This window comes from Chiloscyllium plagiosum, unplaced genomic scaffold (assembly GCF_037043375.1).
Source record: "Chiloscyllium plagiosum isolate Xiang-an unplaced genomic scaffold, Cpla_swu_hap1 HiC_scaffold_53X, whole genome shotgun sequence".
In the NCBI taxonomy this organism is placed as follows: Eukaryota; Metazoa; Chordata; class Chondrichthyes; order Orectolobiformes; family Hemiscylliidae; genus Chiloscyllium; species Chiloscyllium plagiosum.
In genome coordinates, this window is record NW_028270191.1 from 9160709 (window position 1) to 9175082 (window position 14374).

At 47.5% G+C, this 14374-nt stretch overlaps 1 protein-coding gene across 3 annotated transcripts in view; it reads right to left on the reverse strand.

The window, feature by feature from the left end:
• Positions 1-2031: 2031 nt before the first annotated feature.
• The window catches only part of LOC122543431 (beta-1,4 N-acetylgalactosaminyltransferase 1-like), a 107674-nt gene continuing 95331 nt past the window's right edge, over positions 2032-14374 (reverse strand). For all 3 annotated transcript variants that reach the window (XM_087985446.1, XM_087985445.1, XM_087985447.1), the window contains 2 exons: positions 12871-13108; positions 2032-5518 (listed from right to left, as the gene is read on the reverse strand). In XM_087985446.1, the coding sequence (XP_087841572.1) occupies positions 5301-5518; positions 12871-13108 (456 nt within the window). In that variant the 3' untranslated portion in view covers positions 2032-5300. The remainder of the gene's footprint in view (positions 5519-12870; positions 13109-14374) is intronic.

Consider the following 14374-nt stretch of genomic DNA (forward strand, 5'->3'; position numbering starts at 1 on the left):
AGACTAGGTAAGGATAGCAGATTCTCATCTTTACAGCACATTGTGAACCCTGATGTGTGTTTTTTCCCAAATGACAATCAGCAATAGGGCTTTATTCTAGACTTTTATTGAATTCAAATTGCACCGTGTGCCGTGCTCCTGGGTTCCCAGCCCAGTGACAGTACCACTATGCCACTGCCTCTGAGTATTCCTTTCCCACCATGTTGAAAATATTCAGCTTTATCCGGAATGATCTTGAACTGTCACAGTTTTGCTTGCTCACTTACTAAACCATGCAACACAGAAAGAGACCCTTCGGCCCAACCAGTCCGTGCCGACCATAATCCCAAACTAAACTAGTCCCGCCTGCCTGCTCCTGGCCCATCTCCCTCCAACCCTTTCCTATTCATGTCCTGATCCAAATGCCTTTTAAACATTGTAACTGTACCCACGTCCACCACTTCCTCAGGAAGTTCATTTCACACATGAACCACTCTCTGTGTAACAAAAAAATCCCCCTCATGTCCATTTTAAATCTTTTTCCTCTCACCTTAAAAAAATATGCCCCCTAGCCTTGCAATATCCCATCCTAGTGTAAAGACACCTGCCATTCACCTTATCCATGCCCCTCATGATTTTATAAACCTCTATAAGGTCATCCCTCAATCTCCTACGCTCCAGAGGAAAAAGTCCCAGCCTGTACAGCCTCTCCTTCTAACTCAGTCCCTCCATCCCAGCAACATCCTGGTAAATCTCTTCTGAACCCTCTCCAGCTTAATAATCTCCTTCCTGTAACAGGACGACCAGAACTGGACACAGTTCTCCAGACGAGGCCTCACCAATGTCCTGTACAACCTCAACATGACGTCCCATACTCCTACACTCAAAGCAATGAAGGCAAGTGTGCTACACACTTTCTGAACAACCATGTCTACACTGGAAGCAAACTTTCAAACAATGATGATCCTGAACCCCTAGGTCTCTCTATTCGACAACACTTTCCAAGGCTCTATTTTTAATTGTTTAAGTCTTGCCTTTGTCAGTTTAACCAAAATGCAATATCTCGCATTTGTCCGAATGAAATTCCATTTGCTGCTCTTCAGCTCACTTTGTGAATTGATCAAGATCCCAACGTAATCTTAGATAACCTTCCCCACTATCCACTGCACCACCAATTTTGGCGTCATCAGCAAACTTAGTCATGGTGCCTCCTGGATTCTCATTTGACGTTGATCGATCAACATCTCTTTCTCCTGCTGCCAACCATGCAGATTTACTGTGTGAACTTTTTTTAAAAAACGGACTTTTTTAGATTCGATTAGATTACTTACAGTGTGGAAACAGGCCCTTCGGCCCAACAAGTCCACACCGACCCGCCGAAGCGCAACCCACCCAGACCCATTCCCCTACACTTGTCCCTTCACCTAACACTACGGGCAATTGAGCATGGCCAATTCACCTAACCTGCACATTTTTGGACTGTGGGAGGAACCCGGAGGAAACCCATGCAGACACGGGGAGAATGTGCAAACTCCACACAGACAGTCGCCTGAGGCGGGAATTGAACCCGGGTCTCTGGCGCTGTGAGGCAGCAGTGCTAACCACTGTGCCACCGTGCCGCCCACGACTTGTTGTGACACATCTCTGGGGCAGATGGGACTTGAGCCCAGGTCTCCTAAGCCAAGAGGTAGGGACACTATCAAGAGCCCACCTGATATATAGGGTAAGCTGTTGAGCAACAGGCCATTAAATCAACTTAAATCAACTTAGCTAAGTTGGAGTCATCAAAGGAAGCAACCTCAGTGCTGGGGAAAGGAAGGTGTTTCTGCTGTTAGTATCAAGCTGTCCGAGGGCACATGTAGTTTACAGACTTCTGTAATGGGCTCCTTATGACTCGACTGAATAGCATGTCACACTGTGACCTTTCCACTTCTAACACCAGACATCTTTGCACCCTTTCTGAATGCGATTGGCGAAACTGATGGGCTTCTTCTTCCTGCTCACAGCCATGAGAAACTAGGCTTTTCAAAGAAAACATGTTCATAGCATGCAAGCATTTTACCAGCATTTATTGCCCCGTCCCTAGTTGCCCCCTTGAGAAGGTGGGGGGTGAGCTGCCATCTTGAACCGCTGCAGTCCATCTGCTGTGGGTTGACCCATAATGCCCTGAGGGAGGGAATTCCAGGATTTTGACCCAGCGACACTGAAGGAACGGTGATACATTTCCAAGTCAGGATGGTGTATAACTCGTAGATGGTGGCATTCCCAAACTCTTGTTGCCTCTGTCTTTCTAGGTGATCGAGGTCATAGGTCTGGAAGGTGTTGTTGAAGGAGCTTTAGTGAATTGCTGCATTTGTGTTGGTGGTACACACTGCTGCTACTGAGCGTCGGTGGGAGAGGGAGTGGATGTTTGTGGATGTGGGGCCAATCAAGCGGCTGCTTTGTCCTGGATGGTGTCGAGCTTCTTGAGTGTTGTTGGAGCTGCCCCCATCCAGGGGCAAGTGGGGAGTATTCCATCACCCTCCTGACTGGTGCCTTGTAGATGGTGGGACAGGCTTCGGGGAGTCAGGCGGTGACTGACCTGCTGTAGGATTCCCAGCCTCTGGCCAGCTCTTTGTCGCCTGTGTGTTTGTATGGTTAGTCTAGTTCCGTTTCTGGTCATTGGTAAGGCGAAGAAGGACAACGATGGGGCAGTTCAGTGACGGTAAAGCCACTGAATAACAAGGCCTTGTTGGGGCTAGTTACTGCCTTGCGTTTAACATTCACACCTGCAAAGCCAGCAAATTCGAAACTCTGACTCGTCTTCAGAGAGAAGTTCTGAATGGAATTCTGAAAAAAGATTCATAATGGTCCCGAGACGGTCACTTTGTTTCTCTCTTCACAGATGCTGCCAGACCTGCTGAGTTTCTCCAGTATTCTCTGTGTTTCTTCCAGATTTCCAGCATCTGCAGGATTTCGCTTCCTGTCAGATTGTGAAATCAGATTTCAGTGCTGGTGAAGCGGATGAGGGGAAAGAAGTCACTAGTGAGGAGTGGTTTTCAGGCCCTCTAACAGGAACAATAAGTGTATAAGAAATATTGGAAGCTTGTAATAAAAGGATAATCATGGATAATGGACCAATGGCCTGAACCAGAGACTCACTAGGCCAGATGGTGTGAGTCAGTACCTTTATAACCTCAAATATCTTGCCAATATCAGTGCATGATTGAGCATAAAGAGAAATCACTGAAATTGACCACCTTGAACTTGGCCAAAGGTATTAAACAAGATTTTATGAAAAGACATTCCAGGAGTAAGGTGACACCTTACACGCTAGTTCTGTAAGGCACATTTTCTCAAGCATGAACCTTTAACGTCCTCAGGGTTCCAGAACCACTGGTGAGGGACATTGGACATCTTAAGGCCTGCCTCAGCCTTGACAGCAGACTAGAGAGTATAAACAAAAGAAAGGCCTAGCATGGAAGGTTTCTGCTCTTTGTACAAGAACGAACTGTAAACAATGTATGGCTATAAAGCTTGATAATTTTCTGTACAGATCAGAGAGACGTGGGACTGACATTGGACAGGTGTGGGCCACAGACATGGGACAGAGCCAGGACAGAGTATCAGACAGAATTCAGCTGAGCTCGTCTTAGATGAAGACTGTTTGAATTAAACACAAAGTTGACCTGCATCCTGGAGTCCTCCTGTGATTTGCGTTGTGAGAATAAACGCAACACAGGAGCTTGCAAAACGCAGCTTTAATCCTTATTTGCAAACCCCACCATGGCCTAGACCCTCGTTAACATGGGCCATCTTGGCCAGCCCCACAATCCCCTCCTTTAATTCTGGCTTCTTCAGCACCCTGCGTTGAAATGGTCCCACCACTGGCAGCCATACCTTAGGCACAAAGCTCGAGAATTCCAAAGAAGCCCCTTTCTCTCTCTCTCTCCCCACCTTCCAACCCATTTCCCTTGACGAGGACTCTCCCGCCACATCCTTCCACGGCTTGGTGCTGAATCGTATTCCAATAGTGCTCCCGCCAGGCTCTTCGGGAGGCCCACACAAGTGCTGCATGAATGCAGGCCAGTGCTGTTTAACAGGCCCAACGTGGAAGCAAAACGGTGAACTCAGCAGAGCCTGCCGGCTCTGTAGCGAGCTCACATTTCACGCCCACTATCTCCAAACTACCCCATGTGGAGTAGCTGGGGGAAGGCATTAAATGTTGCAAAGGAGAAGCGAAAGGGCAAAGGAAAAGATTGCAATCGCTTCTACGACCGGAGGCGAAGGGCGATCTTGATTATATATCGTGGCAAATCACGATACTTAGTAAATTGACCAGCAGGAGGACGGTGTGTAAACTGGGGACATGACAAGCCCACGTCGCTGGGCCAGGTGGGTGACCATTTGTTTCCAAAGTCAAAAATGCCAGTTGTACCCTGGCCTCAATGAGTGGCAATTTCAGGCTTTCGATTTAAAGTGCAAAGGGGCCCACTTGTACACCCCGCCAGCTGACTCATATATTTTCAAAGTGAGACATGCTCCCAAGACACTCCTCCTTTATATCGGCCAACTGGTGCTCACCCAACACAGTCCTGTCTTGAGAGGAACTAATCTTGCAATGGCGGTGGTGGTGGTGGGAGGGGGGGGGCAAAGAACGTCATGCCTTTCAAAGGAAGCAGCCAAGCCTTGAGCCAATCTGTCTCCGGGCCAGATTCATCTGAGGGAAGCAACAATTTGACTTTTCGACTCAACGCTTTTGTCAGTTATGACAGGATTTTGAACCCTGGATTACAGGGGCAACTGGCACTAATCAGCGACACACTAAGTCAGTTGAAACGGCAGCGAGGTCATCAATCAACAGCAGCTGCACCAACATTATTTGAGTCGGTCGTCTGGTTAAATTTGGAAATAGGGAGGCAGATGTGCACTGCAGCTGTATCCAGGTACAGGTACCATCTTGTTTGAAGTGACAGAGTGATTGCAGAACATTTCTGAGGCAATTCTCAGTCTTGAAATTCAGCGAGGTCCTTGACAAGCAAACACTTTAACAATTCAGCCATTTAAGAGAGAATACTCAGTTGCCTGTTGTGGACTTGCAATTGTCTTTGAGCAGCCATCATGGATAAATTATTTTGCATTCCAAACTCCCAGCTAATCTGAGAGTTCTCCACGAGGTGATGGAATGAGTTCCTACAGTTATGGAAAATTCAGGCCCTAATCCTACACATCCATGTGTTTTGTCCAATTTGTAATGAGGACCCAGCTCTCTCTGCTTTGAGCATGACATTAAAGAGTTGTTTTGATGTTTTGTTTCCTCTTCCCCCTTACCATCAGTCCATCTAGTCCTTGACCATACACTTAAACCTGTTTTTCAAGTAAAACAGCCTTTGTTTAAGCTGGACATTAGCCTCTGATGACTTGGGGTATCGGAATTCTTTGTAGGTTTTCTCGTTTTCATCAACACTGCTCCAGGGCAGTTTGATCTTGGTGGCGTGGTCTACAGTGACATCATCACAAGAGCCAACATGAAGAATGCCCAGTCCATCAATAAAAAACTCTGCCAAAAGAAAACACAAGGTACAGCCATTACCTGCACTCAGTGAACACCATCGCTACAAGGAGTAACTCATATTGGAACGGAGGTAAGTCAAAATGGTGCCACACTGAATCGTCAATACAGCCACACTGAATCACCAATACAGCCACACTGAATCACCAGTACAGCCACACTGAATCACCAATACAGCCACACTGAGTCATCAATACAGCCACACTGAGTCACCAATACAGCCACACTGAGTCACCAATACAGCCATACTGAATCACCAATACAGCCACACTGAATCACCAATACAGCCACACTGAATCACCAATACAGCCACACTGAGTCACCAATACAGCCACACTGAGTCACCAATACAGCCATACTGAATCACCAATACAGCCACACTGAATCACCAATACAGCCACACTGAATCACCAATACAGCCACACTGAGTCACCAATACAGCCACACTGAATCACCAATACAGCCACACTGAATCGTCAATACAGCCACACTGAATCACCAATACAGCCACACTGAATCGTCAATACAGCCACACTGAATCGTCAATACAGCCACACTGAGTCACCAATACAGCCACACTGAATCACCAATACAGCCACACTGAATCACCAATACAGCCACACTGAATCACCAATACAGCCACACTGAATCACCAATACAGCCACACTGAATCACCAATACAGCCACACTGAATCACCAATACAGCCACACTGAATCGTCAATACAGCCACACTGAATCGTCAATACAGCCACACTGAATCACCAATACAGCCACACTGAATCACCAATACAGCCACACTGAATCACCAATACAGCCACACTGAATCGTCAATACAGCCACACTGAATCGTCAATACAGCCACACTGAATCGTCAATACAGCCACACTGAATCACCAATACAGCCACACTGAATCACCAATACAGCCACACTGAATCGTCAATACAGCCACACTGAATCACCAATACAGCCACACTGAATCGTCAATACAGCCACACTGAATCACCAATACAGCCACACTGAATCACCAATACAGCCACACTGAATCACCAATACAGCCACACTGAATCACCAATACAGCCACACTGAATCGTCAATACAGCCACACTGAATCACCAATACAGCCACACTGAATCACCTATACAGCCACACTGAATCGTCAATACAGCCACACTGAATCACCAATACAGCCACACTGAATCACCAATACAGCCACACTGAATCACCAATACAGCCACACTGAATCACCAATACAGCCACACTGAATCACCAATACAGCCACACTGAATCGTCAATACAGCCACACTGAATCACCAATACAGCCACACTGAATCACCAATACAGCCACACTGAATCGTCAATACAGCCACACTGAGTCACCAATACAGCCACACTGAATCATCAATACAGCCACACTGAATCATCAATACAGCCACACTGAATCACCAATACAGCCACACTGAATCACCAATACAGCCACACTGAATCACCAATACAGCCACACTGAATCACCAATACAGCCACACTGAATCACCAATACAGCCACACTGAATCGTCAATACAGCCACACTGAATCACCAATACAGCCACACTGAATCACCAATACAGCCACACTGAATCACCAATACAGCCACAGTGAATCACCAATACAGCCACACTGAATCACCAATACAGCCACACTGAATCACCAATACAGCCACACTGAATCACCAATACAGCCACACTGAATCGTCAATACAGCCACACTGAATCACCAATACAGCCACACTGAATCACCAATACAGCCACACTGAATCACCAATACAGCCACACTGAATCACCAATACAGCCACACTGAATCACCAATACAGCCACACTGAATCACCAATACAGCCACACTGAATCACCAATACAGCCACACTGAATCACCAATACAGCCACACTGAATCACCAATACAGCCACACTGAATCGTCAATACAGCCACACTGAATCACCAATACAGCCACACTGAATCGTCAATACAGCCACACTGAATCACCAATACAGCCACACTGAATCACCAATACAGCCACACTGAATCACCAATACAGCCACACTGAATCACCAATACAGCCACACTGAATCGTCAATACAGCCACACTGAGTCACCAATACAGCCACACTGAATCACCAATACAGCCACACGGAATCGTCAATACAGCCACACTGAATCACCAATACAGCCACACTGAATCACCAATACAGCCACACTGAATCGTCAATACAGCCACACTGAGTCACCAATACAGCCACACTGAATCATCAATACAGCCACACTGAATCACCAATACAGCCACCCTGAATCACCAATACAGCCACACTGAATCATCAATACAGCCACACTGAATCACCAATACAGCCACCCTGAATCACCAATACAGCCACACTGAATCACCAATACAGCCACCCTGAATCACCAATACAGCCACACTGAATCGTCAATACAGCCACACTGAATCACCAATACAGCCACACTGAATCACCAATACAGCCACACTGAATCACCAATACAGCCACACTGAGTCACCAATACAGCCACACTGAATCGTCAATACAGCCACACTGAATCACCAATACAGCCACACTGAATCACCAATACAGCCACACTGAATCACCAATACAGCCACACTGAATCACCAATACAGCCACACTGAATCACCAATACAGCCACACTGAATCACCAATACAGCCACACTGAATCGTCAATACAGCCACACTGAATCGTCAATACAGCCACACTGAATCGTCAATACAGCCACACTGAATCACCAATACAGCCACCCTGAATCACCAATACAGCCACACTGAATCATCAATACAGCCACACTGAATCACCAATACAGCCACCCTGAATCACCAATACAGCCACACTGAGTCACCAATACAGCCACACTGAATCGTCAATACAGCCACACTGAATCACCAATACAGCCACACTGAATCACCAATACAGCCACACTGAATCACCAATACAGCCACACTGAATCACCAATACAGCCACACTGAATCGTCAATACAGCCACACTGAATCACCAATACAGCCACACTGAATCACCAATACAGCCACACTGAATCACCAATACAGCCACCCTGAATCACCAATACAGCCACACTGAATCACCAATACAGCCACACTGAGTCACCAATACAGCCACACTGAATCGTCAATACAGCCACACTGAATCACCAATACAGCCACACTGAATCACCAATACAGCCACACTGAATCGTCAATACAGCCACACTGAATCACCAATACAGCCACACTGAATCACCAATACAGCCACACTGAATCATCAATACAGCCACACGGAATCGTCAATACAGCCACACTGAATCACCAATACAGCCACACTGAATCACCAATACAGCCACACTGAATCACCAATACAGCCACACTGAATCGTCAATACAGCCACACTGAATCACCAATACAGCCACACTGAATCACCAATACAGCCACACTGAATCACCAATACAGCCACACTGAATCACCAATACAGCCACACTGAATCGTCAATACAGCCACACTGAATCACTAATACAGCCACACTGAATCACCAATACAGCCACACTGAATCACCAATACAGCCACACTGAATCGTCAATACAGCCACACTGAATCACCAATACAGCCACACCAAATCACCAATACAGCCACACTGAATCGTCAATACAGCCACACTGAATCACCAATACAGCCACACTGAATCACCAATACAGCCACACTGAATCGTCAATACAGCCACACTGAATCACCAATACAGCCACCCTGAATCACCAATACAGCCACACTGAATCACCAATACAGCCACACTGAATCACCAATACAGCCACACTGAATCACCAATACAGCCACACTGAATCACCAATACAGCCACACTGAATCATCAATACAGCCACACTGAATCACCAATACAGCCACACTGAATCACCAATACAGCCACACTGAATCATCAATACAGCCACACTGAATCACCAATACAGCCACACTGAATCACCAATACAGCCACACTGAATCATCAATACAGCCACACTGAATCGTCAATACAGCCACACTGAATCGTCAATACAGCCACACTGAATCACCAATACAGCCACACTGAATCATCAATACAGCCACACTGAATCACCAATACAGCCACACTGAATCACCAATACAGCCACACTGAATCATCAATACAGCCACACTGAATCATCAATACAGCCACACTGAATCACCAATACAGCCACACTGAATCACCAATACAGCCACACTGAATCACCAATACAGCCACACTGAATCATCAATACAGCCACACTGAATCGTCAATACAGCCACACTGAATCACCAATACAGCCACACTGAATCACCAATACAGCCACACTGAATTGGCGATAACAGGCCTTACAAACCACTTTGGCTGATGAATGAGCAGACGTCAGCGTACCATATTTATGTAGACTGTCCTAAAGCTTGTTAACCCGGCCAAGTTTGAGTGCATGGCAGTTAAAACCTTCGTCTAGTTTATGGTCATCCAAGTCATTTTTGACTGGCTTGATTTCTTGCAATTGGGGATCTCGAATTGGCTCTGTCCCTTTCAGTGAGGTTAGTGGGAAGGCTATCCCTGTGAATGGAGTGGGATGTGAAGGGAATCAGCCATGTTATCCAATCCTGATTATAACCTTGTGATTCTAACCTGCTGGAAGGCGAGTGTGTCTTTTTTATTCATTCATGGGATGAGGGTGTCGCTGGCTAGATCCAGCAGACATTGCCCAGCGGGCAGTAAAGAGGCAACCCATTGCTGTGGGTCTGGAGTCACGTGTAGGTCCATACCAGGTAAGGATGGCAGTTTCCTTCCCTCAAGGGCATGAGTGAACCAGGTGGGGTTTTTTCCAACAATGGATTCACGCCATCATTCGTCTCACAATTCCAGATTTATTATTGAATTCAAACTCCACTATCTGTCGTGACGAGATTTGAACCGGGATCCCCACAACATCACTTGACCCTCTGGATTACAAGTCCAGCGATAATCCCATTAGGCTATCACCTCCACTATGTCACGGGGCACTCGTGAACTGCAGCCGACTGGTGCTCACAAAGCCCCAACAAATAGAACAGGGATGAGGTGCTTTAAATGTTAATTCAAAGATAAATGGTCACCAGGTCACAGGGGTCAATTGGCTTGTTCTCTTCTTTGAAGAGTGCTGTTGGGACCTTTCACGGGCAGCAATTTCCTCTGGCAGCCTTGACTGCTTCCTCTGTCTCAGAGGTGTGTCATAACGTGCCCAGACAGGTTGATGAAAATAAACTGGAGGACAGGTAGCCAAAAAAAACTGGGCGAAGACAGAGATATTAAGAAGGGTCTCAAAAGGAGGCAGAGGTTGAGGCAGTAAAACCCAGAGACTGGGACCTTGGCAGGGAAGGCACAGCCATCAATGGGAACTGTGCCAGAATTCGAGTGACGCCAGGAATTCGGAGAATGACAGGCCTGGAGTGGTCATGGAGTAACAAGGATGGGAATTTGCAAACTGCTCAGTTAGGAAGGACAGTTCCAGCAAGGACAGCCACGACGGGTTGGTGACTGACGTTACACTCGCCATGACTCAACATCGTGATTGTAAATTGAGGCTTCATCACATAACTTAGAACCATACAGCACAGAAACACACCCTCTGGTCCAACCCATCCAGATATCCTAAATTCATCTAGTCCCATTTGCCAGCACCCGGCCCATATCCCTCTAAACCCTTTCCTATTCATACACCCATCCAGATGCCTTTTAAATGTTGCAATTGTACCAGCCTCCACCACTTCCTCTGGCAGCTCATTCCACACCACCCTCTGTGTGAAAAAGTTGCTCCTTAGGTCCCTTTTATATCTTTCCCCTCTCACCCTAAACCTATGCCCTCTAGTTCTGGACTCCCCGACCCCAGGGAAAAGACTTTGTCTATTTACCCTATCCATGCCTCTCATGATTTTATAAACCTCTACAAGGTCACCCCTCAGCCTCCCACAGTCCAAGGAAAACAACCCCAGCTATTTAGCCTCTACCTATACCTCAAACCCTCCAACATGCTTGTAAATCTTTTCTGAACCCTTCACAACATAGTAAGGAGACCAGAAATGAGCGTAGTATTCCCAAAGTGGTCATCCATTAATGCCTGCCTCACAGGGCCCTGTCTTCGTTGGCCAATCTGACATTGAACAGAATCCTGGTGGCCTGATTGGACGGTGATTAGTTGACCAAATTTTTTTTAAAAAGCCCTTTCTTTATCAATCTCCAATTTCCTTTAAAAACAAGACAATAACGGCATAACGAGGGGACGAATCAGACAGACAGCTCTCCGAAAACCGGATGATTTTGTTTTGTTCTCTCCAGGATTCTACCTCGCAATCCTGGAGACCCTGGAAGTTTAATTCGGATAAATGCAAGGTGCTGCATTTTTGGAAAGCAAATCTTAGCAGGACTTATACACTTAATGGTAAGGTCCTAGAGAGTGTTGCTGAACAAAGAGACCTTGGAGTGCAGCTCCTTGAAAGTGGAGTTGCAGGTAGATAGGATAGTGAAGAAGGCATTTGGTATGCTTTCCTTTATTGGTCAGAGTATTGAGTACAGGAGTTGGGAGGACATGTTGCGGCTGTACAGGACATTGGTTAGGCCACTGTTGGAATATTGCGTGCAATTCTGGTCTCCTTCCTATCGGAAAGATGTTGTGAAACTTGGAAGGGCTCAGAAAAGATTTACAAGGATGTTGCCAGGGTTGGAGGGTTTGAGCTACAGGGAGAGGTTGAACAGGCTGGGGCTGTTTTCCCTGGAGCGTCGGAGGCTGAGGGGTGACATTCTAAAATCATGAGGGGCATGGTTGGATAAATAGACAAGGTATTTTCCCTGGGGTGGGGGAGTGCAGAACTAGAGGGCGTAGGTTTAGGGTGAGAGGGAAAAGATATAAAAGAGACCTAAGGGGCAACTCTTTCACACAGAGGGTGGTATGTGTATGGAATGAGCTGTCAGAGCAAGTGGTGGAGGCTGGTACAATTGCAACATTTAAGAGGCATCTGGGTGGCCAATCCACTCTAACCTGCACATCTTTGGACTGTGGGAGGAAATCCATACAGACACACGGAGAATATGCAAACTCCACACAGCCAAGGTTGGAATCGAACCCGGGTCCCTGGCGCTGGGAGGCAGCAGTGCTAACCACTGAGCCAAATAGGAGTAGATTGGGTTGGGATATCTGGTCGGCATGGACGAGTTGGACCGAAGGGTCTGTTTCTGTGCTGTACATGTCTATGGGTGGGCAGTGACAGGTCTGTGCCAAGTTGGATACTCGCTTACCTGAATGGGCTACCCGTGTCAGCCGAGGGTCAAAGCCCACCCGTTGCACCTTGTCCGTACGGGCCAGGAAGAAATTGACAACGCCGTCGGTCACCACGCAGTTTGGAAAGCCCTGCAGGACGTGGTAGTGGCCCATGTGGGTGTGCAAGCAGTCGCCCTCCTCTCCTCCTTGCTCCACGCTGATCTGGTGACGGAAAGTAGTGGAAAACCCCGTTTTCTCTCGCACCGCTCCTCCAACCTACAGCAGAACACAAGAGCAGGACGCTAGAGGTCTTGGGGGAGGGGGTGGGGGTGGCTCGATCAAGCCCGGGGAGGGGGAGCTATAAACGGAATGGCCCTCGGCCTACTCGCATTAATGAACAACAGATCGTGATGACTGAAAGCTCACGTTATCGCGATAGGTGCGCCCGGAAGTGTGAATTCAAGTGCTGTAGAGGATGTCAAGTGGATGCCAGAACATGCAGGAATGAAAGAGACCCCTAATCCCAAATGTGCAAAACCACGGAGCCATCCCAGACCAGTGGCTCCACATTTGGATGATTTTTGTTTGGACCCCCCCCGCCAGCGTTTACACAATCCACGACTAATCCACTCGAACCTGCATATCCCTGGACACTAAGGTCATGAGCTGCACTGTGCCCAGGGTGGCACGGTGGCTCAGTGGTTAGCACTGCTGCCTCCCAGCGCCAGCGACCCGGGTTCGATTCCAACCATGGCTGTGTGGAGTTTGCATATTCTCCCTGTGTCTGTGTGGATTTCCTCCCACAGACCAAAGATGTGCAGGTTAGGGTGGATTGGCCGTGCTAAATTGTCCCATAGTGCCCAGGGATGTGCAGGTTAGCGTAGATTGGCCATGCTAAATTGTCCCATAGTGCCCAGGGATGTGCAGGTTAGGGTGGATTGGCCATGCTAAATTGTCCCATAGTGCCCAGGGATGTGCAGGTTAGGGTGGATCGGCCATGCTAAATTGTCCCATAGTGCCCAGGGATGTGCAGGTTAGGGTGGATTGGCCATGCTAAATTGTCCCATAGTGCCCTGGGATGTGCAGGTTAGGGTGGATTGGCCATGCTAAATTGTCCCATAGTGTCCAGGGGTGTGTAGGTTAGGGTGGATTGGCCATGCTAAATTGTCCCATAGTGCCCAGGGATGTGCAGGTTAGGGTGGATTGGCCATGCTAAATTGTCCCATAGTGCCCAGGGATGTGCAGGTGAGGGTGGATTGGCCATGCTAAATTGTCCCATAGTGTCCAGGGATGTGCAGGTTAGGTTGGATTGGCCATGCTACATTGACCCATAGTGTCCAGGGATGTGCAGGTTAGGGTGGATTGGCCATGCTAAATTGTCCCATAGTGCCCAGGGATGTGCAGGTTTGGGTGGATTGGCCATGCTAAATTGTCCCATAGTGCCCAGGGATGTGCAGGTTAGGGTGGGATTGGCCATGCTAAATTGTCCCATAGTGTCCAGGGATGTGCAGGTTAGGGTGGATTGGCCATGCTAAATTGTCC